The sequence below is a fragment of the Castor canadensis genome, chromosome 6 (assembly GCF_047511655.1).
Source record: "Castor canadensis chromosome 6, mCasCan1.hap1v2, whole genome shotgun sequence".
Taxonomy (NCBI): Eukaryota; Metazoa; Chordata; class Mammalia; order Rodentia; family Castoridae; genus Castor; species Castor canadensis.
In genome coordinates this window covers 43950187-43977012 of record NC_133391.1, presented here as the reverse complement: position 1 = coordinate 43977012, position 26826 = coordinate 43950187, and the positions used below count along the sequence as shown (strand labels likewise).

The following is a 26826-nucleotide window of genomic DNA, read 5'->3' as shown; positions in this document are numbered from 1 at the left end:
ATTCTTGAAGTGTGATTCTTATTTTGTTGTTTTGTTTTTCTATCCTTTTTCTATTTTTAATGATAATTCTCCTCCCCAGCTCCCCAAACCCCCCCGCCCCAATTCCAAGAACTTCAGGCAGAGTGTTCTCAGAAGGAGCCATGAGTCAGGGCAACCTTTACTCGTTGTGCACACTCTTGTGTTCTGGAATGTTCTTCCTAGGCGGTCGTCTCCCCAGCATGCTCCTCCTCAACCCAGGAATCTGCAGAGTGTCTGCATTAGCAGGCAGCTGCCACAAGACAAAGCATGCAGGGTGTTGTCAGCTGGCAGAATTGCACAGATGCTCTGGAAACCTGGAATCAGGGCTTCTTCCTTTCCTCTCCTCAGGCTCCTCACTTCCCCCAGCCCTTTCTCCCACACCTTGGCTTTTCCATCCCCAGGATTTCTGGCACCTTCCGGCCTGGTTTCCTGGTCTCTAGGTTCCTGTGATTATGAATGTTGATTTTCCCAGGATGCTGGGATGAATGCTGTACAGAGTGGTCCAGGAAAGGCCAAGAGGACCATGATGTGGTTTTGACCTTCAGGAATGGAGGAAGGGGGTAGGGGGAGATAGACAACAGGAACCCGTCTCGTCCCATTCTTCCTTCCTGGCTGTTCTCAGAGTGAGTCATAGTGCTGGGCAAGGCCCCTGGTGAACGAGACATCCCAGTGTGGCAGAACCATGGAATAATGCCAGGGCACTTTTATACTTTTTTTCCTGCTGCAGTTACCTGGCTTGCAGAGATGGAAAAGTGAGGCGGCTCAAGGGACTCAGTCTGGAGTAGTCTTACCTTGGGTGCCTGTCACATTGTTCCGGGAGTCAATCTGCCTCTCTTTCTCTATTGTCATTAGTGCCCTGCAGGTTGTGATCATTTAGCCTGGGCACCTAATACTTGCCTGCAGGCAAGGAGAAGACATTTTGCAGCTCTCTGGAAGCTGGGGCTAAAGCTATTCACCTGAAAGTGCTTTTCATCCACAGTAGGGTTTGATTTGGAAATGCTCTGTGGTGGTTAGCTCTTGGGAAGTGAATATTTACTTCAGAGCAGGCTACACTTAGCCAAGGATCAGAGCATGCAGCAGAACTCTTCTTTGGAAGCAAATGCCCAAGACAATTTTCAAGGGGAGGTGTGAGCACAAGGCTGGTGTTATGACTGGGAGAGGCTTTTAGAAATATGTGCTGTAGAATCTTGAATGTGTTGGAATCAGCAAAGAATATCATGGTGCTGAATGCTCCTAATCCTGGCAAAAAGTAGACAGTGGCTGCTGATCAGGAACATAGAAAAATCATTTTATTCCTTGGCACAAAATAGATCAGACCAGCTATGTTCTTAAGCTTTCCAAATGTTTCATTGTGACTCTGGTGGAGGTAAGGTTGATTGTAGTCATGGGTGGGGTTTGTGGTCAGACTTGGATAGTGCTGTCTGCTTGCTAAAGAGTAAGTAAAGCTGCAGGGATCCCCACACAGAGAGCAGTAGCCAGCCTCTCCCTTATCCCAGGTGGCAGAGCCCTCTGGGATATTTGTTTCTAGTCACTGGCGTTCCATACCACCCTTTCTTCTGCCTCTGCATAAGCACGTCTGTTTTTTTTTTCCCCACCCCTACAACTCATCTTTCGATTAGCTACAATTTCTAAGGTAAGCTTTGGCTTGTAAGAATAGGCTCTTTTTACAAATTAAAATATTTTGCTTGCTGCTAACCTAAAATAAACTCTTATTTAGGGGAATTTGGAGGTTACTTCTGGTTAATTCCTGTAGTTTTTGTTGTTGTTTTTGTTTGCAGTGTTGGAGATGGAACTCAAGGCCTTGAACATGCAAGGCAAGCATTCTACCATTAGGTTATACCCCCAGACCCCTAATTCTATTTCTTCCTGAACCCTTGGCACATATATGGTGGGAACAGGCTGTGTTTATTAGCAGTATAGTTTATAATGCTCAGACCCAGGAAGGGTTGTGGAGTAAGTAACATTTTTGAGAAAGCCAAGTCTCAGGCTTGACTGTACCAGGTTAGAATCGCCATTTTCAACTCACCCTTCACCATACTCGAAGAATATTGTCTGTTGACATAGAATACACAAGGGGAAATGCCAAATCCCGTAGTTACCACTTTCTAATAAAACTTAAGATATATCTTCAGTTGATTTGGTTTAATTATACAATATAGTGAGGTATACAGAACAGCAGAATGTTACTTCTTCATAGACAGTGATTTTGTTGCTCAGTGATTTACCCAAAGTAAGAACTTTACTACAAAATTATGTCATCGTGGAACTTGATGTCTGTCCTCTGAGAAGTGATTTCATTAGTACCTACAGCTTGATTGATGGCTCTCAGCAGCCTTAGGTCAGTTCACTAAATGTGGGCTACGTCTTCCTCCTGCTCCCTTCCTGAACACAGTGCTATCTCCCTCCAGGCCCAGAGTAAACCTCTTCAAGGCAGAGTTCCAACACAGTCATGTTTGTCCCACAAGAGGTAAATTGGTGATGGTCTGTGACGGACCATTCTAACTTGAGTACCAGGAAGGAATGAATGCTGTGACCAGGAGAATTTTCTCAGCACTACACTCAGAGGACTTCAGAATGGGAAGAGAGTTTTAGAGATCATCAGTCTTTCCTTCTTGTGGAGGGGAAATCATGGCCTTGTGAGGGAAAGGGGAAATCATGGCCGTGTGAGGCAGTGACTTCTCCTGGGTCATGCAGCCAGTGTTGGCATGTGCAGATGCAAGCCAGAGTGGTGCTCGCTGTGTTGTCCTACATCTGTGTTCCCCTGGTCTTTGGCCCTTTGCCTCCTACCTCCCAATCATGGTTCTAATAGTGATGAGAATAAAATGTGGCACAAAAGTGATGAGACAGGCCAAAGGGAGGAGTGGATAAAGGAGTCTGTAGGGTGCCATCTCCTGCATTCACGTCCCTTAAAAAACAAAATGCTTTTTAAAATTATAATTCTTATTTTTTAAATCATTTTTACATTTATTCATATGTGTGTACATTGTTTGGGCCACCTCCCCCCGCCCCCGCCCCCACATTCAAGTCTCTTGTCCACAAACACATAAGGTGGCTGGTGGTGGATATTTCTGATAACTAGAAGTTATGAATGTCATCATTGTTACTGATAAATATGACTGTGGGCAAAATGGGATGCCTATAAAGTCTTCCTGCCCCACTGTGTACCACATGCAGTGGAGGACTTTTTGAGTCTTTTAGTTCTCTGCTGATTTTGACAAATCACAACTTGCTGCTTCTTAGACTTCTGTGACATGGCCCTTTAATTTTCTTAGACCTCTTTGGTTAGTTTCTTATAATCTTTATGCCAGCCTTTTGCACGTTGGTGCTTCAGAGCTCATCGAGAGCCCCCAGTCCATTTCTGCCTATGGACTCTCCTTGTATGCTCTTACCTGCTTACTACCACCTGTGTGCTAATGGCTACCAAAACCTCACCAGCTGCACATCCTTGAACCTCGCATTGACACTCCACTATCAGTGAGTGTTTCCACTGAAGGAGCTCAGATGCTACAACAAATTGGGAAGGAACTCGGCACCCCACCCTCACAAACGTGCTTTTGGGGTTTTGGCTTTGTTTTGTGCCCACCACCTTCACTGTATTTATTTTCAGTAATAATCAAAATTTCAGAAAACGCTTTGTAATTATTTATCTAAAATACATACCCAAACATGGATAGACAGAAATAATACAGGTCTGTCAATTGTCTGAAAGTGAAACCTGTTCCCTCCATTCCTTAAGCACCACATATGACTCTGTCAAGTCACTTTCCCCATATTTCTCCACATATTTTATTAGCACGTACTGATTATACAGTGTATGGGGGGTTTATTGTGATACTTCCACACTTACTATGCTTTGATCATATTCACCCCCTCTATTTACTCTTTCTTAAGCCCCTATCCTCACCCCCCTTTTCTGATCTTTGTTGCAATTTTTTAAAATGGGGTTATCATTGACCTTTTCATACATACATACATACATACATACATACATACAATATACTTCAATCATATTCTGCCCCATCTCTTTTCCCCTCCCACTAGTCTCCTAACCCCAAATAGTCCCCCATTTACATCATGTCCATTTTTTCTTTAGCTCTAGCTTCTGTGTATGAGAGGATACATGGTATTTTTCCTTCTGCGTCTGGTTTATTTTACTTAACATGATGTTCAGTTCAATCCATTCTCCTCCAAAAGATATAATTTCATTCTTTATAACTGAATAATATTCCATAGTGTGTATATACCACATTTTCTTTCTCCATTCATCTGTTGATGGGCACCTAGGCTGATTCCACAACTTGGCTATTGTGAATAGTGTTGTGATAAATCTAAGTGTGTAGGTATCTCTGTTATGTGCTGACTTTGATTCCTTTGGGTATATGCCCAAGAGTGGTACAGAAGGATTATATGGTAGTTCTATCTTTAGTTTTTGAGGAGCCTCAATACTGATTTCCATAGTAGTTGGACTAATTTATATTCCTACCAATAGTGTATAAAGATATCCTTTGATGTGCAGAAGCCTTTAAATTTGATGCAATCCCATTTGTCTGTTCTTAATCTTACTTCCTGAGTTGTTGGATCATATTCAGAAAGGCATTGCTTGTGCACTGACTTCAGGTGTTTTCCCTGTATATTTCTCTAGTAGTTTCAAATTTTCAGGTCTTTGATCCATTTTGAATTAATTTTTGTACAGGGTAAGAGATAGGAATCTGGTTTCAGTCTTCTACATGTGGATACCTAGTTTTCCCAACACCATTTGTTGAAGGGGCTGTCTCTTCTCCAACATACGTTTTTTTGGCACCTTAGTTGAAAATCAGATGGCTGTAGCCATCAGGGCTTATTTCTGGGTCTTCTGTTCCTTGGTCTATGTATCTGGTTTTTTTTTTTTTTGCCAGTTCTATGCTGTTTTTGTTACTACGGTTGTATAGCATAACTTGAAGTCAGGTATTAGGACACCTTCAGCATTGCTTTTTTTTTTTTTTACTAGGATCGCTTTGGCAATTTGAGGTCTTTTGTGCTTCCATGTGAATTTTAAGATTGACCTTTCTGTTTCTGTGAAGAATGACATGTAAATATTGATGGGGATTCCACTGAATCTGTAGATTGTTTTTAGTAGTGTAACCATTTTCACAATGTTATTTCTTCCAGTCCATGAATGGGGGAGTTCTTTCCATCTTCTAGTGTTTTGTTCAGTTTCCATTGTAGATTAGTTTATTCTTAGGGTTTGTTTTTTTTTAAAGGGGGAGAGAGGTTTGAGGCCATTATGAATGGGATTTTTATTCCTGATTTCTTTCTCAGCCTAGCCATTACTGATACATACGTATTTTTTGTTTTTGTTGCAGTACTGGAGTTTGAACTCAGGGCCTCCCACTTGCTAGGCAGGCAGGCACTCTACCACTTGAGTCACTCCACCAGCCCTGTTTTTGTGTTGGGTATTTGTTTTTGTGATAGGGTCTTGCAAACTGTTTGCCTGGGATGGCTTTGAACCATGATCCTTCTGACCTCTGCCTCTTGAGTAGCTAAGATCACAGGTATGAGCCACCTGTGCCTGGTGATTCTTTAATGTTAAAGAATCCTGCTACTTTGCTGAAAGTGTTTATCAGATCTAAGAGTTTTTTGATGGAGTCTTTAGCATCTTTTAACTATAGGATTATATACATGCAAATAGAGATAATTTGACTTCTTCCTTTTCTATTTCTATCCATTTTATCTCTTTTCTTTTGCCTTATTGCTCTGGCTAGGAATTCAAGCACCATATTGAACAAGAGTGGAGAGAGCAGAAGCCCTTATCTTGTTCCTGACTTCAAAGGAAATGCTTTCAGTTTTTCCACTTTTAGTATGATGTTCACTATAGGTTTGTTGTATATAACCTTTATTATGTTAAGGTACATTCCTTCTGTTCTTAGATTCTTCCAGCTTTTTGTCATGAAGAGAGGTTGAATTTGTCAAAGGCTTTTTCTTTATCTATTGAGATGATCATGTGATTTTTGTTCTTTAATCTTTAATATTTATGTGCTATATTATGTTTATTGGTTTCCATATGTTGAACTATCCTTGTATTCCCAGAATAAAGCCAATTTGATCATGGTGTATGATCTTTTCAGTGTCTTCCTGGATTTGATTTGCAAGTATTTCATTGAGAATTTTTGTATTTGTGTTCGTCACGGAAATTGGTCTATAATTTGTTATTATTATAACCAGTTTTGGTATCAGTATAGTACTGCCTCCATAGAATGATTCAATAGCATTCCTTCACTTTGTGTTTTAGGAAATAATTTGAGGAGAATTGGTGTTGGTTTGAAGTCAACAGTGAATCCATCCAGTCCTGGGCTTTTCTTTGTTGGGAGAAACTATTACTGCTTCAATCCCATTGCTCATTATAGATCTGTTTAATTTGTTTATATCCTCTTGGTTCTATTTTAGTAGATCTGTTTCTTCTAACTTTTCCAATTTGTTGGAATGTAAGTTTTTGAATACTTCCTAATGATTTTTAAATTTTTATTGGTATTTATTGTAATGTACTGTGTTTCCTCTCTAATTTTATTAATTTAGATCTTTTACTCTTTCTTTTGGTTAGTTTAGCTAAAGATTGTCAGTCTTGTTTATCTTTTTAGGGAATCGACTCTTTGTTTCATTGATTCTTTATTATCTCCATTTCATTAATTTCTGTATGATCATGATTATTTCTGTCTACTACTTTTGGGTTTGACTTGTTCTTGTTTTTTAAAGAACTTGAAGTGCATCATTAGATATTTATTTGAGATCTCGCTGATTTTTTTTAATGTTAGGCACTCATAACTTTAAATTTTCCTCTTCACCTGACTTTACTGTATCCCAAAGGTTCTGGTAAGTTGTGTTTTTGTTTTCATTTGAATGTAGGAATATTTTATTTCTTCAGTGACCCACTGATCGTTCAGCAGTGTATTGTTCAATCTCCACGTGCTTGAATATTTTCTGTAGTGATCTGATAAGACTTAAGTTATTCCAATTTTCTTATATTTGCTAAGACTTGCTTTATGTTCTAAAATATGATGAATTTGGAGAAAGTTGCATGGGCTGCTAAAAAGAATGTGTACTCTGTAGATGTCTGTTAAGTGTATTTAATCTATAGTGTTGTTTAATTCTGAAGTTTCTTTGTTGATTTTTTTTTTTTTTGGTCTGTATCACATGTATTGGTGAGAGTGTAGTATTGAAGTCACATATTATTATTGTGTTGGGGGGGGTCTTATCTGTGCTTTTACATCTAGTAATGTTTGTTTTATAAAATTGGGAGTGCCAGTGTTCAGTGCATATATGTTTACAATTGTTTTAGCCTCTTGATGGATTGTTTCCTTTATTAATATGAAGTGACCTTCTTTGTCTTTTCTGACTAATTTTAATTTGAAGTCAGCTTTGTCAGATAGGAGTATAGCTACTCCCACTTGCTTTTGGGTTTCATTTGCTTAGAATATCTTTCCATGCTTTCACTTTAAGCCTGTGTTTGTCTTTGCCATTTCTTGTGGGCAAAAAATGATTGGATATGGTTTTTTAATCCAAACTGCTAGTCTGTGTTTTGATTGAAGAATTGAGACCATTAACATTCAGAGTTATTATTGAAAGGTATGTAATAATTTACTTCCTTCCTATGCACATCCTGCACTTTTTCCCTGCCTGACTAATACTTAACCTGTTTGGAAAGACTCGATTGTCTCCTCAGAGGTTCATCTTCAATGAGGACCCTACCTCCCTGTGATTTAGGTACTATTCTTGTGTGTGTCTCTCTCTCTCTCTAGTGTCACCTAGAATAGCACACTGTAGTATTCTGTTTATGTGTCTGTCTCATCCACTAGACTGTAAGATGTTTGAAATCAAGGGCTGTCTCATTCCTTTTTCCATGCCTAGATGTGCGTGGAATATCTCAGTGTACATTTGTCAGGTGCATGAGTGCCACCACTTGGGAACTCTGCTTTGGAAAAGAGTATATTTCTTGGAAAATACTTGTAGATACCAAATTGCTGACCATTTCTCTCTCCCTTCCTTTCTTTCTGCTAGATTAAGGTGACAGTGTCTGGTGGATCAGCCGCCATTCCACCACCCCTCTGCTGGGGGTGCTGAGTGGTGGAGCATGGAGGACAGCAAGCACGAGATGATAAACCAAGCTCATGTCCTCTTCGACCGATTTGTCCAGGCCACCACGTGCAAGGGAACCCTCAGGGCCTTCCAAGAGCTCTGCGACCACCTGGAACTGAAGCCTAAGGACTACCGTTCCTTCTACCACAAGCTCAAGTCCAAGCTCAACTACTGGAAGGCCAAAGCCCTCTGGGCCAAACTGGACAAACGGGGTAGTCACAAAGACTATAAAAAGGGAAAAGCATGTGCTAATACCAAGGTAAAAGGCCTGGCTGCTCTTTGCCCTGGGGTCACTGTCACAGGATTTAATCTGGTGCTAATGAGAAGGATTGAGTAGAGGTGGACAGGGTGAAAAGCAGGCAGAGTATGTCTTCAGCCTAGCTGAAGAAGTTAAACTTAGACCCTGCTCAAACTTTGTAGATCTGTTACTTATGTTCATTGGACTCTATTCTGAGTATATTTCCTGTATTTACATATTGGACATTCAAAGTTTCAACTATTTAAAAATAACCCTGAAGTCAGGTGTATAGAAACTTTATTTTGCTGAAGCTTCACTTTGAATCTCACACTGTTAGGAGGATGCAAGACACTTAGCAAGGATGTAGTCAGGCCCTATTAGTATCCAATCTGAACATGAAATTCTTGGCATGTTGTCTTTACAGAGTCCCCATTCCATACCCAGCACCTGGTCAAGATTTGCCACAAGCTTCAGACTTTCCTATCCATATTCTAAAGGTCTGTTTTGAGTCACAAGCAAGGACCTTATGAACCAAAGTATTTCTGTTGCTTTCTTCACAATGTAGAGAAATAAGATTTTGATGAAACAGGTGAAGTAGGACAGAGTCCTGAGATGTGTATTCACCTTTGTGGGGTAGGTGTGAGGAAGTAGAAAGGGAAAGAGACATTTCTTGAGTCCCTCCTCATAAGAACACGTTCTGTGAGAAGTTTGGGAACAGAAGCAGGGAAACAAATTTGCAGATGACTTCAGGGCTATTTTATTTTAGCCTTTCATGATCTTTGATTTGTCTTGTGTGGATACCTAGAGACCCACTTCAGTGGAGAAATTTGAAGGGCATGACCTTTATGAGTGATTATTAGACTTTAATAAGAATAAAAGGAGGAGCTGTGCACCAGCTCATGCCTGTAATCCTAGCTGCTTGGGAGTCTGAGATCGGGAAGATCACAGTTCAAGATCAGCCCATGCAAACAGTTCCTGAGACCCCCCCCCCCCCCCGCGTCTCCAAATACCCAGAGCAAAATGGACTGGAGGTGTGGCTCAAGTGGTAGAGTGTCTACTTTACAAGTGCAAAGCCCTGAGTTCAAACCCCAGTACCACCACAAACAAACAAGCAAAATAAAAGGAGGGGTTGGGCTTGCCCTGGTTCCATTCTCAGCACAAAAAAAAAAAAAGAATGCAAAACCACAAACATTGCATGTTTTCCTTCTGTGCGTACAATGCAAGCTAGTTATGGTTGGTATCCCATCTCACCCAAGTACTTCTCTAGAGTGTGTATTTTCAAGAGCATTTCCCTGGACTTTCAATATGTAAATGATGTTTTAGAACTCTTCAGCACATGAAATTTTGGCTTTTGAAAGTTCCTTCCTAGGAATTATTTATGTGGTAGAACCATTCTAAGACTCAAAGATTGTCTAGACCATATATTTAATAATCCTTGGCTCTTTGGGTAGGAATTTGTAAGATTTTGAAATCTTCCAAGAGGTCCTCTCCTGTCAGTGAAAAAGTAGATGTGATTTTTGTATCATTTCTTGAAATGATCCATTTAAATAAGATCTATGTCTTTTCCTGGCTGTCCGCAGTAGTCATGTGCAGGGTTTATACCTCACATTGACAGTTCAGTCTTTTCCATCCACAGCTATTATGAGTTCTTTTTTTTTTTTCAATCCATTGCCAGTACCCTGCTGTGATACAGACAAACTCGAACATTTCTTAGTAGTGAGGAGAATGTCCTAGTTGGGGGGACTTTCAGGAATGACAGTTATGAGATTATGAAACAACCCCAGAAGTGGGTTTTGAGAAATGCAGCCTTTGCCTTAAATACAGCTGTGTTTTTCAGTGTCTCATCATTGGAGCTGGTCCCTGTGGTCTCCGCACAGCCATTGACTTGTCCTTATTGGGAGCCAAGGTGGTTGTTATCGAGAAGCGAGATGCTTTCTCCCGCAACAATGTCTTACACCTTTGGCCCTTCACCATACATGATCTGCGAGGTCTGGGTGCCAAGAAGTTCTATGGCAAGTTCTGTGCTGGAGCCATCGACCATATCAGTGAGTAAATACCAGCTGTCCTATAGGATCCTACTCCCTGCCCACATATTCAGTAGGCCTAGAAGGTTATCTGAGAAATTGCTACGCAGTAACCAATTTGTTCTGATCTCATTGGTATCTGTTGTGAAACTTGAAGTCAAAAACACCTGCCACCTGTGGTTCTGTAACCTTGAACTGTGAGCTACAAGTAGATCCCCCATGCAAGGAGGAGTTTGGTTTAAAGGTTTCTCACTTGGTTCTTGGGCACTTGCTGTGTACTTGTGGTGTCTGGGGATAGACAGGGGCATATATCCGAGGATCAGGTGGCCAGATTGGATCTCAACTTTCTGGTGGTTCTTAGTTCAAGGGACAACGTACTGTGGTGGTAGCTCTCTGCAATATATCTTCCACATGTTCTACTAATATAAGAAGATAGTGTTACAAGGATGCAGTCCTAGGAAGCCATACTTACGGGAGCAGTGTACTAGTTTGGTCATGAGCGGATTCCTCTGATTGGCAGTTCTTGTGAAGTCACAGCCAGAACCAACTCTTGCTAGTCCCTTGTCATCTGCAAGCTCATTTGGCATCTGAGCTTTCCTGAGATGATTTTGTTTTTGTGACTGTAAGTGCCCTATCTGGAAACCAATTCAGAGCAGACATGAAGGTGGGGCTCAAGTGGTAGAGTGCCTGTTTTGCAAGCACAAAGCTCTGAATTCAAACCTCAGGCCCAATTAAAAAAAAAAAAAACTCAATTCAGAACGGTGTCCATTGTCTGCATTTTGAAGTGGTCTTTTTGTTTAAAAAGAAATTGATTATCATTAATGATTCCAGGGAACTTTATCAATGAACCTTCATTCTGAGCTTCTCCAGATATGTCCCATAAATGTATTAACCCACTGGGCCTTTTGCTGTCTGAAGTAGTTGTGCCAGTTAATCAAACACTAGCCTGCAGCTGCCACATTCTTGCTGGCAGATGAGGTGTTCTGCCCAACTGCCAGGCTGTAATTTGGAAAGCGTTTTGGAACCCACAGTTAATCTGCAGAAGAGAAATGTTTGCTAGCAAAGACTCAGTGAGTCTTTGGGAGTGCGACTCAGAAGGGTGATAATTGTGGCAAGCTATGGAAGATAACTTACTAAATTACTTAGTGGTGGATTTGCATGTGCTGCTCCCAAACTAGTCAACTGTAGACCAGTAGGGGTGGTAAGTGGATGTGGTTGGATTGTGATTTCCCTGTGCACCTGGTGAGAGAGTACATGAAGGTCAATGAGGAGACCTTCAGATCCCCGTGAGCATCTCCCAAAGATGCCATGAGCATCTCATGAAACGATGCAGCAACTGCAACAAGCTGTGGGAAGCACACTGTGGTGCACTCTCCTGTTCCCTGTCAGGCCTGCAGCTGCTGCTGGTATTAGTGGCTCTGACTAGATCAGGGGAAGACAGAAGGGAGAATCTCCTGTTGACCACAGTCCCATGTTGTCTCTTACCTTTGGGTTGTTTAGAATAACCAAGAGGTGGGGGTGGCCTTGCATGAAGTTAGAATGTCTCTTCCATTGGTTATGTTTACCCATAAAAAGGGGGAAAGAAGCTGGAGAATGTGGCTTAGAAAATGTCTCCTGCTACAGCAGACTTTGAGAAACCTGAACAAAAAATGCATAGGTAGGGGGGTGGGAACCTGGGGAACGAACACTGGTGGGTCCTCTCTTCTCCATCTCCTCTTGCCAGTGTAGTCTTTGTATTCACCCAGGTATCCGTCAACTCCAACTCATACTCTTGAAAGTAGCCTTGATCTTAGGCATCGAAATCCATGTCAATGTGGAATTCCAAGGACTTGTGCAGCCTCCCGAGGACCAAGAGAATGAACGTAAGTTGGATTGAACAAGTGAAGAAGGCAGAAATGGGCTGAGTGGGCAAGAACAGATGAGATAAAAGGAGAAAACTAGAACCTGCAGGTGGTTTTCAGAACTAGTTAAAGGGACTTCATTCATGCAGCCTATAGCTTTGAGGACTTTGGGTTTAGTGAGGAAGAGGCCTTTGATGTAGTGTTAGACTTTGTAGGCATTTGTATTATAGAAATTCCAAAGCAGAAAAAGTGCCTTTGTGAGCCCTCATCAAATTATCTTTCTGTTGGGGGCTTGTCCCCATACTTTTATACTTAGTGTTTTGGTTTGGGATTTTCTGCAGTCTGTGTATACCTGGGTATATTTGAAGTGGAAATTTGGTCTGGTTCATTATCTTCACTCTGTCTTCGGTTCACAGGGATAGGTTGGCGGGCACTTGTGCATCCCAAAACTCATCCTGTATCAGAGTATGAGTTTGAAGTGATCATCGGTGGGGATGGCCGAAGGAACACCTTGGAAGGTACTAGCTTATTTACTTTTGCCTGGTTCATAGCAGAGTGGAGTCTGTGCTCCCAGAGTCCATATCCCTAAGCATCTTCACGTGTGCTATCTATTTTAATTGAATGCCTGCTTGGGATACTTCCTATAGGGTACTCTTGTTAGGGTACAAGGAGATGAGCTGTACTCTGAGGAGTGGCTTTATAGGATTTAATGTACATATTAATAAACTAGCACCCTTTCACCTCTCTTTTTTTGTTCTTCAAATTTTATTTATTCTTTTTTTTTTTTTTTACAGTACTAGGGCTTGAACTCAGGACCTTCACCTTGAGCCACTCCATCAGCCCTATTTTTGTGAAGGTCTTTTCGAGATAGGGTCTCTGAAACTATTTGTCCAGGCTAGCTTTGAACCATGATCCTCCTAATCTCTGCCTCCGGAGTAGCTAAGATTACAGGTGTGAGTCACTGGCATCTGGCTACCCTTCTCCTTTTAAATGGGATTTTCAGTACTGGTATCCTGTTCAGACAGATTTCATATTGTTTTGTTTTATTTATTATTTGTTTATTTACTTATATTTTTGTTGTACTGGGGGTCAAATTGTTTGTTAATGATATGGGAGACAGGGGGTGGGGGCAGAGGGGAGAAATGACCCAAGCCTTGTATGCACATATGAATAATAAAACAATAAAAAAATAAATTAAAAAAAATGATATGGGAGACATTGACTTCATTCCTGAATTGTTACATATTCTTTAGTAGGTAAGGAGCTTATTTTCAGAAGAACAGCCCTAAAATTTTTCATTGATTCTCATCCCCCACATTCCCTAATGTCTTCAAACTTCCTCATTTGAAATGATCATCCACTCTAGCCAACTATTTCTACCTCTGAAATTTTCTCTCCCTCCAGGATTTCGTCGGAAAGAATTTCGTGGCAAACTGGCCATTGCCATTACAGCAAATTTTATTAACCGAAATACAACTGCAGAAGCCAAGGTAGAGGAGATCAGTGGTGTGGCTTTTATATTCAACCAAAAGTTTTTCCAGGAACTGAGAGAAGCCACAGGTTGGTATAGATGCCCCAGATCAAAAAGGACAGACATGGGAAACCACTAGTTACTTTCCTCTAGGGGGTTTTAGAGTGGGTGACCTCAGTGGCACTATTGTGTTATTGCCCTCTCCTCTTTCATCACTCTGTCCTTTATTCTTAATATAATATATGTGCCCATGCACTCTTTAGCACAGGGACTGGGCTGGGCTGCTTTGGGTTTGGTTTTTATTTTCTTTTAAACTCATCCCCAACCCCTTACTTCTGCATTGCAATGCTGAGTTGTGTTGCTGGATGGAGCAAGCTTCCAGTTAGTAGCTATCTGATTTTTCTTAGAATCTAACTTCAGGTATTAAGAATATAACCCACCAGGTACTGTGGCTCATGTCTGTAATCCCAACTACTTGGGAGGTGGGAAAAGGAGGATGGAGTTCAAACTTCATTTCTTCCAAAAAAAAGTAATCTTCTTGAGTTCCAGTTTGAGGTCACAATCAAACACAGCCTAGGTAAGAATGAGATTGTTGTATGACAGCATTTGAATAGATTGACTACATACTTTGCTACAATCAAAAAATTATCTTCTTTTTCCTAAAATTTGAATTCTTTCCATTACATTTAATTTTTAGATTAATTAAGTTAAGAAGTCAGTAGTTTACTTTGCTTGCAGACATCTATCCTGTTTGTAAGAGTAGGAGATTCCTTCAGCTTCCTTAATGACTGTCAAAGAGGTTTAACCTGGTAACTAACCCATATCCCCTTGTAGAGGTTAGCCTCTTTTTTGTTTTGGTTTGTTTTTCCCTTTCTTATGTTTATGTTTACTTTTGCTCCTTTTTTTCAGGATAACCTAAGGTGCCGAATGAGTTACAGAACAATATAAAGGGAAACAAAACTTCCTTAATTTTATGAACTAAATGTGCAGAGTGTGAGAATCGGGCTTAAATATCTTTCCTGCCTCCAGTTTTTCAGCCCTGTCTCCTAGACCCAACTGTAGTCTGGCACCCTAATCTCCTAATCTCAGCAAATACTTATAGCACTTTTTTTTTGTTGTAACAGGTATTGATTTGGAGAACATCGTCTACTACAAAGATGATACACACTATTTCGTTATGACGGCCAAAAAACAGAGTTTACTGGACAAAGGGGTGATACTGCATGTGAGCACTAGATTTCCTTCCAACCCCAGCCCCTTTTTTGTTAACTGCTTACTATGACTACCAAGAGAAAGAGTTTTATTGTCTGATGGGTTTTTTCCTTCAAGGGAATAAAAGTGAGCACTGAGAACATCTGCTGGAAACCCATTATACTTTTTAATTGAACTTTTAAAAATATTTTACTAATGAAAATTGAAAATATAAACAGAAGTAGGGAGAAGAATATAATGAACTTAGTGTGCCTATCATCTGGCTTTAACATTTACCAACATGACCAATATTATTTCAATAATACTCCAGCTCACTCCCCACTCCTGCCATTGGATTGTTTCATAGCAAACCTCAGGTATCACTTCATGCATAAATATGTGGTTTGATTTTAGGTGATTTTGCTTGTGGTTATATTCAGTTGTATATCTATTTGGGCCATAGATCCTCTTTTCGGTGGGTGAATGGAGGTGACAGGGAAGAATTGGACCCATAAGCAACACTTGGTGTTTATAACAGCCTAATGATGGCTCTGGTTTTACTATAGATATGTTCATAAGAGGTCCAGGCAATCCTGAGTAGTTCAGGCTACATTTTGGCCTCTTTCTGACTGAACAGTTGCCCAATATCCACCCTCAGCCAGGTCTAGCCTGGCCTTTTTTCTAAGTGACTAATTGTATGATATGCCCTGAGGTAATGATGTGAAATCTGAGAATCGCAGTGTGGATGGTTCCTTTAGGAGAGCGACTGAAGTCTTATTGGTGTGAATGTTAGAATTACTGTCATTCTTGTCATGTGAGGAGACAGAAGCAAAGAGGCCTCAGATGTGATGATTCAGGCCTGTACAGTTCCCCCCAGACTCAAAGCTGAACTTAGGGAACACTTTGTCTCTGCAGGAGTATAATGCAGCAAGTCCCTTTGATATGAGTCACACTACTCCCTTATCTGGGAGCAGAGTGGGGAATGAGCTGACAAGCACGTGCTTGTAGCACAAAGTGTCCTTCCCACCCATGAACCTCGTGTCTGTTTCTCAGCATAGTGGTCCTGTATGTATGCAGGGAGCAACTGGACAAAGAAAATTTGTGCAACCCATTTTGCCCAAACAAAGGCAAGATGTGTTTGCCTAGATGCTTTATAAAGTGTTTTTTTATTTTTTCATTATCTAGTGCTGTTATATTGCTGTCAGTAAAGCAGTTGGGATGCCTTGGGGCTAAGTTAAGACTTAAACCTACCATTGGGGCAGAGTGTGTTATCAGTGATGATTGGATAAGAGCAATCTAGAATGCCAAGATTTTATTTATTTCTCTTCTTTATTTTTGTAGAGGCAGGGGTCATGCCTTCCAAAGTGTGCTGCTAAATACTAAACCCATTGTGGTCACTTAATGTTGAACAAACACTGTTTCTAGTACCAACTTGAGTGTTTGTGTTTTGGCTTTTGACATCTTGTCATTGTGGCTACAAGTACTGTCAGGAGCACCTGGAAACCATCGACCCCACTTTAGGAGAAATAAAGACTTGGCTCAGTACACAGAAACCTCCAAAGCAGAAAAGGAGTTGGTCAGTCCCTTATGTGGAATCCTTTTCTGTTATTCTCACTTTTCTTTGTTGGTGGGTTTCTGTAGAGCCTTGCAGAATCTTTTATATAATTTTGAAAACCCCTGATCCATTTTCCTTCCCCTCCTCCTGGTCTACTGTTGTTTCTACCTACACAGCTCTTTGAGACTAAAGGTTTTGGGTTCTTCCTTAGGGCATGAAAGCTATGCAAGGCTGTGTTTCCTGTATGCAGCTGCCAAAAGCCATCTTCTACCTAGAAGATAATGATCATGGAGGATATTATAAGCTGTGAAGTGCCTTTTTAGTTTGCAAAGTACTATCACATGAGTTATTTTATTTGATATTTAGAACTATTCAGTGAGGCAGGTTGGCCAGGATTACAGGTGTAGTGACTTGCTTCTTAGTGAGTGGAAAAGCCAGGGTTGATTTTGGGCAGCAAAGCCCGTTCACTCTTATAAACAGGCCCCCACAAACCTTTTTTTTTTTTTTTTTTAATCTGTGAGATTTGATTTTGAAATGTAATCACCTTAGAGGTAGGGAAAGCTGTGAAATGAGGTTATATCTGATGTATGTTGCAGAGTTTGTCTGGCTAAGCCTGACAGCCCCACCTGGGCTTTTCCATCTTGTACTTCTGCTCTCCTTGGACAGGACTATGCTGACACAGAGCTCCTGCTCTCCCGGGAGAACGTGGACCAGGAGGCCCTACTCAGTTATGCCCGAGAAGCAGCAGACTTCTCCACCCAGCAACAGCTGCCCTCTCTGGATTTTGCCATCAATCACTATGGGCAGCCCGATGTGGCCATGTTTGACTTTACTTGTATGTACGCCTCTGAGAATGCTGCCTTGGTACGGGAGCATAACGGACACCAGTTATTAGTGGCTCTGGTTGGGGACAGCCTCCTAGAGGTGAGTGCTAACAGTGGCTGCACTTAACTGTATAGGCCAAAGTAGTAAAACAGCAATAATGAGGAATAGCAAATCTGGGTATGGAGATTGTGGAGTGAGTGTCGACAGTGTTGGCAGACTTCATGCAGCAGTACACCAGCAAGGAGAGCGGATAGCAGTCCCCAGAGACCCAGGCTTGTTAAGTATGGGTGGAAATTCTGCAGTCTTTGTGGCTTGCCCCTCTTACCAGTTTATGAGGTACAGAAGTCCAGTGTCTGAACGAACAGTGGCCAAATACTCTTGTCAATAGTAAATTCTTTCTCTGTACCTTAGTTTAGCTTCCTTCTTTCAAAAGATGAGTTATTTTAACTTTGTTTTATATCTCTTTCACAGCCTTTCTGGCCAATGGGAACAGGTATAGCCCGGGGCTTTTTAGCTGCTATGGATTCTGCCTGGATGGTACGAAGTTGGTCTCTAGGAACCAGTCCCTTGGAAGTCCTGGCAGAGAGGTAATGGGAAGAAACCATAGATCCCTCTCAGGGGAAATCTGGGGGAAAAGGGAGTGGTTTATTCCTTAGGCTGAGTGCAAGTTCTTCCTTCTGTCCTTCTTATTAAAGATATTTTCATATTTAAGTAGAGGAAAGGCAAGATACTGTTTTATAAAATCATAGAAATAGAGACCTCAAGGTGATCTAATCTTACTGTTCTTCTCTTATTGTTCTCCAAATTCGATTTATTATTTGGGGCAGCATCTCATAATATAGCCCACAAATCCAAGATTCTCCTGCCTCAGCCTCCCAAATGTTCGGATTACAGGTATATACCACTGCACCTGGTAGATCCTCTTTAATCCAAGAAGATTTATATCAATGAGTCTAGTGTGATACGGGGTATGGTAATACAAGAAATTAAAAGCAACTGATTCAAAGGAAGCCACCAAACTGCTTGTAAATATTTCTTAAACCCCCAAATGTCAGATGTTTTGAAGCAGATTTTTATAAATGAAGCATAAAAACCCTCGGGTTTGCTTACTTATCAAGAACCTAATACCTTAACAGTAGAGATAAAGAGATGAAATTTCCTGGAAGATATTGGTAGTCAGTATTATTTTATTATTATTTTATAACTTTATTTAAGTCTGTTATTTAAGGCATTCTGGCTGAATGAGATGGAAAGTTCTTTTTTCACTTGAGTTTCTTAAAAATTATAGTAAATATTGGCACACTTCAAAAACAAACGGCTTTTTAAATTGGACCCAGGTATTTGTCACTGCCCACAGGTTGTCCCCGCTCTTCTCTTTGGCACTTCTCTACTCTAGTGCCTGTGGAATCACAGAGTGGTAGGTCTGGAGTGTAAGGCTAATAGAAGGTTTGTGGAAACTTACTACAGATGACGATTTGCTATATGTGTCAGATAATTTAACAGTCAAAACAGAAATATTGCAAAAGGAAAAGGAGCTATTTATGGTTCTTGTCACTGCTGAGTGCACTGTTGTGTTATTACAGGGAAAGCATTTATAGATTGCTGCCTCAGACCACCCCTGAGAATGTGAGCAAAAACTTCAGCCAATATAGCATCGACCCTGTCACTAGGTATCCCAATATCAATGTCAACTTCCTCCGGCCAAGCCAGGTAAGAAGAGTCTCCTGGTCATTTACGTATAATTCTGCCTATCTTCAGGATTGATCAGAATTCTGTATATCAAAATGTGTTTAACTATGTTTGATATTAAAATCATACACACTTTGTGTAATCCAAGTTCATGTGTTTCTGAATTGGTGAAAGTGTGTTGTTTTGCATGAGTATATTGAGTAGCTAACGCATAGAGTTGTCGAAAGACTTGCAGAAGATCAAAAGTGACACAAGATGGGTATGATGTGCACATTTATAATCCCCACCCTCTCCAGAGGCTGAAATAAGAGGATTTCGAGTTTGAGGCTAGCCTGGGCTACATAGTGAAACCCTATTTCAAAAAGTAGAAAAAATAAATACATACAATGGCAAAATGGTGAACCTAGTTCATCCCCTGCCTCCTAATTCAAATCACACATTGTAGAGGAAAAGACTTTTGTTCAGTAGCCAGGAGATATGACTTCCACTTGTATTATCACCACTCGTCATTTCACTTTCTCTGGACCTCAGTTTTTCATCTGAGTGATGCAGATAAAAATCCCTGCCTACTCTCAGAATCATTGTGAGGGCAAATGAGATTGTTCACTTGAAAGGACTTTGAAAGATAAAGTATACCGTGTAAGTAGATGTATTGTTGCTGTTCTTAGGGTTTTGTACAGTGGAGTTGTTCCTCAAAATCTCTGTAAGCCTCATTACTCTATTAAGAAAGACATTTTACAATCCCAAAGAGTAGAACAAATTTTTAGGAAGAAACCAATTTGATATATATGTTCTAGAGTAACTTTTTATTCACCTTCTACCTGAAGCTTACACCTTTAGGTCTTCTGTACATGTATGTCATATAGTGTCCATAAAATCGGTTAGTGAGCAACTTTGATTGTCAATAGAGACTGTCTAGACAGACCTCCACTGTGCTAACTTCTGTCACAGCTTCTTCAATAGGTACTTCTTTCTATAGTTCCTGTCTCATTCCATAAAGGATTGAGTGGCCACACCATAATTTCTGTCTAAACTTTACCATGGGGCTGGGTTGTAGCTTAGTTTTAGAGCATATATGTTTAGCATGGGTAAGGCCCTGGGATCGATTCCCCAGCACCACCAAAAAATACAAGTGAACAAACAGACTTTAGCTAACCTGCTTTCCCAAACTTCCATTTTAGTCATTTTCCCTTTAGGTGGGATTTGTTACTTACTTTGATTTTCCTTCTTTTCAACTTCCTGCCAGGTGCGCCATTTATATGATACTGGAGAAACAAAAGATATTCATCTGGAAATGGAGAACATAGTGAATTCCCGAACTACCCCAAAGTTGACTCGCAATGGTGAGTTCTGGTAATGGCCTTTGCAAAAACTGTAACCCATTCAAAGAAGTCTTCACCCCTTCAGCCAGCCATTGCATGTGCATAGTACTGTTTAAGGCAGTGTTCTATAGCATGTGATTTTACCCTACAGGGGCCATTTGGTTGTGTCTGGGAACTTTCTTTTTTTTTGTCATGACTGGATTAGGTTTGCTACTGCCATTTAGAGGACAGAACTCAGGGATGTTGCTGAACGGCTTGCAATTCACAAGAGAGGTCCTCGCAACAAAATTTACCTTGGTTTAAGGCATTGAGGTATAGAAGCAAATCAGATACAGGGGAGATGTGTGTGTGTGTGTCTAGAAAGAGAGACAGACAGAGAGCGCTTGTTCACACCCATTCCATATATACACTTTTGGGAGAGACTTTATAGAGCATGTGGCATTTTAGCCAGGTCCTGTGATACTGCCATTGTACAGTGGTAAAATGTAAAGGCCATGCCATCCATATTTTGTGTATATGAAGGACCTCTACAGATTTTTTTTTTTTTTTTAAGGAGAGTGGGATTATGTATATTTGGTGAGCTATATGTAGGATAGACTGAGAAGGGAAGTACACCAGAGGCAGGAAAACTACTTAGAAATACTTTGCAGTAGTCAAACTACAGGTAGTAAAGACCTAGATCTGATATTGAACTGGGGATAGTAAAAGAGGAAGGCAGTGTATTGCAGTTAGATGAACTTGGACTTTGGGGCCACAAGCAACCAGATCCCCATCCAAGCTTTGCCATTTTCAAAATGTACGGCCTTGAACAGATTAATTGGCATATCTGAACATTCTTTTCCTTGTCTTTGAAATAGGAGTAACAATACCTCCCTCTTATTGCGGTCCATGAGGATGTGACATGTGTAGAGCACTTTTCACAATGCCTGGCATATGGTGGATGGTTAGAGACAGCAGCAGTTTTGTCAGTCCCGTTATTGGTTCTGTGAAAGAGAATATTAAGCAGCCAGAATTGATGGGCATTGGCAGCTGATTGCAGTTATGGGTAAGAGATAGGAATTTGTAGTTGATATTGCATTAGTCTAAACAAGGAAGGGAAGGTGAGAGATTCAAGTTCTGTTTGGGAGCTTTGAATTTGACATGCTTGTGGAATATCAAGGTGGATGTAAGGACAAATGGGCAGTTGGAAACATCTTAATTTTTCTCCACTGGGATGTCGTCTCTTTGAGAGCAGAGGGCTGTTACTTTTTTAAAGACTGAGGTTCCCAGTACATATTGGATAGGCAGATATGTAGACTTGGGAAGCATCTGAGTAAAATCAGTGTCTGAGCCAAAAGATGGTACCAGAGAGATTCTGTGTATAGTCTTGACTGCATTTCCACTGTGAAAGACTCAACAGAGATTTTTATGATATGTGGTTTCTATCTTACATTCACAAATCACTAAATGACTTAGTGCAAAGACAAATATTTTCAACTGCCTTAGGGAAAAGAATATACTTTCTTGAACAGAAGAGGAGCTTGCATATTCTCTTGGATGATCCTCATCAGAGCTCTTCTGATGGGAGGCTGTTTGAGTTTTAGAAGGCATGTCAATGAGCTGGGCAGCATCCAAGTATATGTGTTTGCCTGTTTAGTGTCTCAGGATGTGATCATTTATAATATAAGGTGCTGATCTGGACCTGGGGATTATTCCGGTCTGGGGTCCTTGGCCTTGTCAGTGTCACTGCACAGCTTCTTCACTTGACACATTGCTCAGTATCTTAGAAAATGTGAGAGCAAGGCTTTGTTTGTTTTGCTGTTTAAGGTGTGGTAGATAGAATGGAACCTTTTCTAATCTAATCTCCCTGGTGTTGCTGTGAAAGAAAAGGCTTCCTCAGCCAGTTGCCAGGTAACTCTCCAGGGAGATCTTGAAGCTCTTGCCAGTGAGAGTGACAGCTAAGTCAGCAGACTGCTGCCATCTTTGTCAGTCTGCAGAAGGGACACCAGGACACAGCTGCAGCATGGCAGGTCCAGGGGATGAACACTGACCTTGGAATCTGGATAAATTGGTACCTAAAGTTATACTGTTGTGATAATGAGTTACATAACTTCATGTTTTCTTTAGAAGCTCTTACTGACCATTTTGTCCCTACCCTCAGTACTTTTTCCATCTGGATATGAGTACTACAGAGAGGATCCTATGTCAGTGTTACTAGGTGACCACACTTCCAACAATTGTTTTTGTTGTTTTAGAGTCTGTAGCTCGTTCAAGCAAACTGTTGGGTTGGTGCCAAAGGCAGACAGATGGCTATGCAGGAGTAAATGTGACAGATCTCACCATGTCTTGGAAAAGTGGCCTGGCCCTATGTGCAATTATCCACAGATACCGCCCTGATCTGATGTAAGTTGTGACCAAACTTTGTATGTTATTTTATGTCCACCAAGGATCTCAGAGCATCCTGCTACCAAGTAGGTAAATTTTCTACTTTTTATTAGAATAAGATACATAATAAGATGGTTTCTCTAGAAGGCTGGGATTTTTATTTACTTATATTTCAAACTCCATGCATCAAGAGTTACATAGATAAACCCAGCAAAGGTTAGCTGAATGTTTTAAAGCCACAGTATTGCAAAGGTCAAAAACGGGTTTTAACACCCACCTGAGCTTATTAGCTTCACACAAAAGAAAACTGTTTATTGGCCCTGGGTTGAACTCTTCATTTTGGCCAGCTATCTCTCAAATGCTATTGGTCACAAGGGAAACCTGGCTAGAACACTTGGCTAGCTCAAAACAAATATGTCACTGCCAATGAAACAGAAAACAATGAATACTTACCCAATTTATGATGGTTCTCTGGTGTTTTCTTTGTTAAGGGGACTTTACTTTTTACAAACATCCTCTGTTAAGCTCATGAAGCACAAGTAGTCTTATCCTCTACACAAGTTAGTATCTCCTTGTTTGCTGTTCTTCGACCCACCTATCTACAGAATCATTGCACAGGATAACCAGTGCAATTAGATTTCCCCCATAGGCATTTGTTACCATGGAAGCCAAACAGATTCAGAAGAAGCAGAGCATGTTGAGTTATTTTGGCTGCCTGTCTTTTTTATTATTAGATTCACTTAAGGGTCCACATTTTTGTTTGTTTTAATGATTGGTTAAGGAAACCTAAGAGAAATAGTTCGTAGTTATATGGCAGTTATAAGGTAACGAGGTAAGAGCTAGTAAAGACAGTCTTGCAGAGTGTGTATTAAAAATGAGGAGCATGTGTAGGGTCTCCAATACTCAACACCACAAAAAAAAAAAGCAAAAGGACTTAGCGTGTGGTGATGCACATCTATAATCCCTGCACTTGAGAGCTTGAGGTCAGCCTGAGCAACATAGTGAGGCCCTGTCTCAAAAAAAGAAAAAAAAAAAAAAAAATGGAGGGCTGGGGGTTTTGGCTACTTAGTAGTAGAGTGCTTGCCTAGTTTGTACCAGGCCCTGGGTTCCATCCCCAGCAATGTAAAAATTCAAAGGGGGTGTATATAGGATTTCTTGTGTACTTGGATAAAATAAGTGATGTCATCCAAAAGTTAGAGAAGAGTACGTGAAAATGCTACATTTTTACCTCCACCAAAGAAAGGGAATGGGAACGGAGAGCAGCTTGAAAAGGTGACATATGACACAAAAGCACTTCCAAAGATGGGGAGGTAAGCCAGTTCTAGTGCAAAAGGAAGGCAGGGAAAAGAAAGGTGAAGGAAAAAGTAATGAGGGGACCTTATAGAGGATGGAGAGTGAATGTGGAGCAGAGGGGACACCTTCCTATTAGAACACTCCAAAAGTGGCCCGGAGAAGGCCCAAGGGAGTTATAGCAGACACAGAGCAGTGAATAGGTGATCTGGCACTGTTTTGACAACAGTGACTTCAATTAGATGAACATCCATAGGTCATTGGCTTTATCTGTAGACAAAAGTGATTGTTGAAAAATGGAAAAATGCCACGGGGTCAATTGGTTAATACAAAATAAGAGTGTGAGATTAATTGGAACTCACCTAAAGAAAAATGCAAGGAGTCATTACTCTGAATAGCTAAAAGCTTAAAACCTAGTGGGAGATGTTTGTTGATCTAGATACTTAGAAAAATGAGCAGTGGAAAAACCTTTTGAGGAAGGTTTGAAGTTTCCCCTCAGGAGAAAGCTGAGTAAGATTTACTGGAGCTGATAGGTCAAGGGTTGTCCCGGATTGTAGGGAGCAATCTGATCTGGATAGGATTTGTATCTATTAGACATTAGTTTCACAGGAGGTACAGGAGAATACATATTAAAGATAGTTCCCATCCTGAGCTTACATTTGTGTTACTTGAAAAATAAGAGTAGTCTTTTCAACTTTTCTCCTTTTTCCTTTACTAGGTAGGTCTCCAATCTTTTCTCCCTTGGATTATGTGCATTTCCTTAATTAGGACAGGAGAACAGGAAGCGAGATGAGCAGGTCTGCTCTCAGATCCAGTGATGATCTGCTCCTGGGGTCTAATCCAAAAACCAAGAAATGATGATGACCACATGGTCATCTGGTTTGAGGACAGTCAGCCCAACTTGATCCATTTTTCTTCATGTTTCTCAGAGATTTTGATTCTTTGGATGAGCAAAGTGTGGAGAAGAATAACCAGTTGGCCTTTGACATCGCTGAGAAGGAACTGGGCATCCCTCCCATCATGACAGGCAAGGACATGGCTTCGGTGGGGGAGCCTGACAAGCTGTCCATGGTGATGTACCTGACACAGTTCTACGAGATGTTCAAAGACTTGCTGTCCTCTGGTGGTAAGGGCCTTTGGCGTGCGGATGGAGTCTTGGATTCCTGCTGAGCTGTTGCTAGCTTTCCTCTCTTTCTTTCAACATTGTCCATCAGTACCACCACGCACAGTTCCACCAGCTCGGGCTTACACTGGTTTTATGGGTTGGCCATCAGCAGAAGTCTCTGGAACCTTGCTTCATTATTCTTCCCTTCTCCAGAAGTGTGTTTCAAACCACTCATTCTTTTCAGAATCTCCCACTTAACCTGTAAGCATGCAAAAATCATTACTGTCCAATTTTTTTTGTGGTGCTTGAAATTTGAATCCAGGACCTTGTGCTTGCTAAGTAAGTGCTCTACCACTCGAGACATAACCCTCCCCTGCCCCACAGATACGCCAATCCCTTTTTACTTTAGCTATTTTGCAGTGTTTCACCATTTTGCTGGGGCAGGCTTTGGTCTGGGGTCCTCACCTGTGCCTACTGTGTAGCTGGAATTATAGGCAACCACCACCATACTGGACCTTAAACTCTTTTTTTCTTGACGGTATACAGCCTCTGTCTCAAACCCAGCTCTTCTGAGAAAGTGGTCCCTGCTATGGCCTCTATCTGCTCACTGCCTGAACTTAGAGACACTTCTTAGAAGAATTCCACTTCTCTCTCAGTTCTACCAAAATTGTTCTCAACTTTTAGAAACAACCACCAAATCCAATTCTTTTCTCAGTTCTCATCTCTCATACACTTGGCTGTTCTACACCAGTTAACACTGTAATGGTATCCTCTACCTTGGAGCTCTGTTTTCTCCTAGCTTCTGTGGTCCTGCACCTTACCAGATTCATTCTCCTTTCTTCTATAATTCTTCCCTCTCTGGCTCTTCTTGTGACTCCTAACTCTTAGGGTCCCCCAGAAATCTTTCCTTGACCCTCAACCTGCTGCCTCATTTAACATTCAGCAGTGGTATAAAAAGTCTTCCTGTTGCCATTGATTGTCCCTTGGAGTAAATGCAGTGTTGTGCTTGAGAGTGTTGACCATGATGTCTGACCTGGCTTTGCATCCCAGTATTTCCATTTGTTTGAAACCTTGGGCAACTTACTAAATTTCCTTATGCCTTAGTTTCCCCATATGTAAAATGGGGATAATGTATTTAATTACCTTGTGATAAGCTAAGAAGAATGTTTGGCAAATGGGGAGCACTTAATGTTAGCAATTCATCTTTAGTTTCAATTACTGTTTTAAAAATTACTGTTGCTATTAGCAAAGCATTGGAATCCACAAAGTTTATGGTGCCACTCTATAGCCTTTATACCCTTAAAGGCATCTCTGGCTTTTTCTGCTTGGATCTGCAGTTCTTACAACAGAAACCCGCAACTCTAACCTGAGCTTCCTCATTCACTGAGAGCTCCACATCCACCCAAACTGCCAACACTGAGCTACACATCTCTCCGCTCTTTTTTCTCCCTCTTCCTCCCTGTTCTGAAATTTCAATCAGCAAGTTGAGGCTTCGGAACTCTGCTGTAACTATCACAGGCAAATTCCAGCTCTTGAAAAGTGAAAGTACAGGTTTTTGTAACCTAAGTGGGGAAAAAGAGTTGGCTTTGTGTATATGAATGGGAAAAGAAGGCTCAATGTCTAGACCCAAGTGTGCATTTCCTTTTTGTCATTTCTTATGGAGATGTACGTGCTTTGTCCTAGTCAAGACCCTTTAGAGCTCCCTGGGATTCCTTCGGTTCCCCGGCAAGGGAGATTGGTTCTGGTCAGGACTTTGTGGCACCCTCCAGGGCCATCCTTGAACA

General features: G+C 41.0%; 1 protein-coding gene across 17 annotated transcripts in view; it reads left to right on the top strand.

Moving 5' to 3' along the window:
* Positions 1-26826, top strand: part of Mical3 (microtubule associated monooxygenase, calponin and LIM domain containing 3) — a 202530-nt gene that overhangs the window by 81336 nt on the left and 94368 nt on the right. For all 17 annotated transcript variants that reach the window (XM_074076459.1, XM_074076458.1, XM_074076457.1 and 14 more), the window contains exons 2-13: positions 8050-8386; positions 10203-10410; positions 12135-12251; positions 12647-12748; positions 13635-13790; positions 14826-14926; positions 17114-17371; positions 17744-17859; positions 18856-18982; positions 20208-20304; positions 22518-22665; positions 24867-25063. In XM_074076459.1, the coding sequence (XP_073932560.1) occupies positions 8123-8386; positions 10203-10410; positions 12135-12251; positions 12647-12748; positions 13635-13790; positions 14826-14926; positions 17114-17371; positions 17744-17859; positions 18856-18982; positions 20208-20304; positions 22518-22665; positions 24867-25063 (1891 nt within the window). In that variant the 5' untranslated portion in view covers positions 8050-8122. The remainder of the gene's footprint in view (positions 1-8049; positions 8387-10202; positions 10411-12134; positions 12252-12646; positions 12749-13634; positions 13791-14825; positions 14927-17113; positions 17372-17743; positions 17860-18855; positions 18983-20207; positions 20305-22517; positions 22666-24866; positions 25064-26826) is intronic.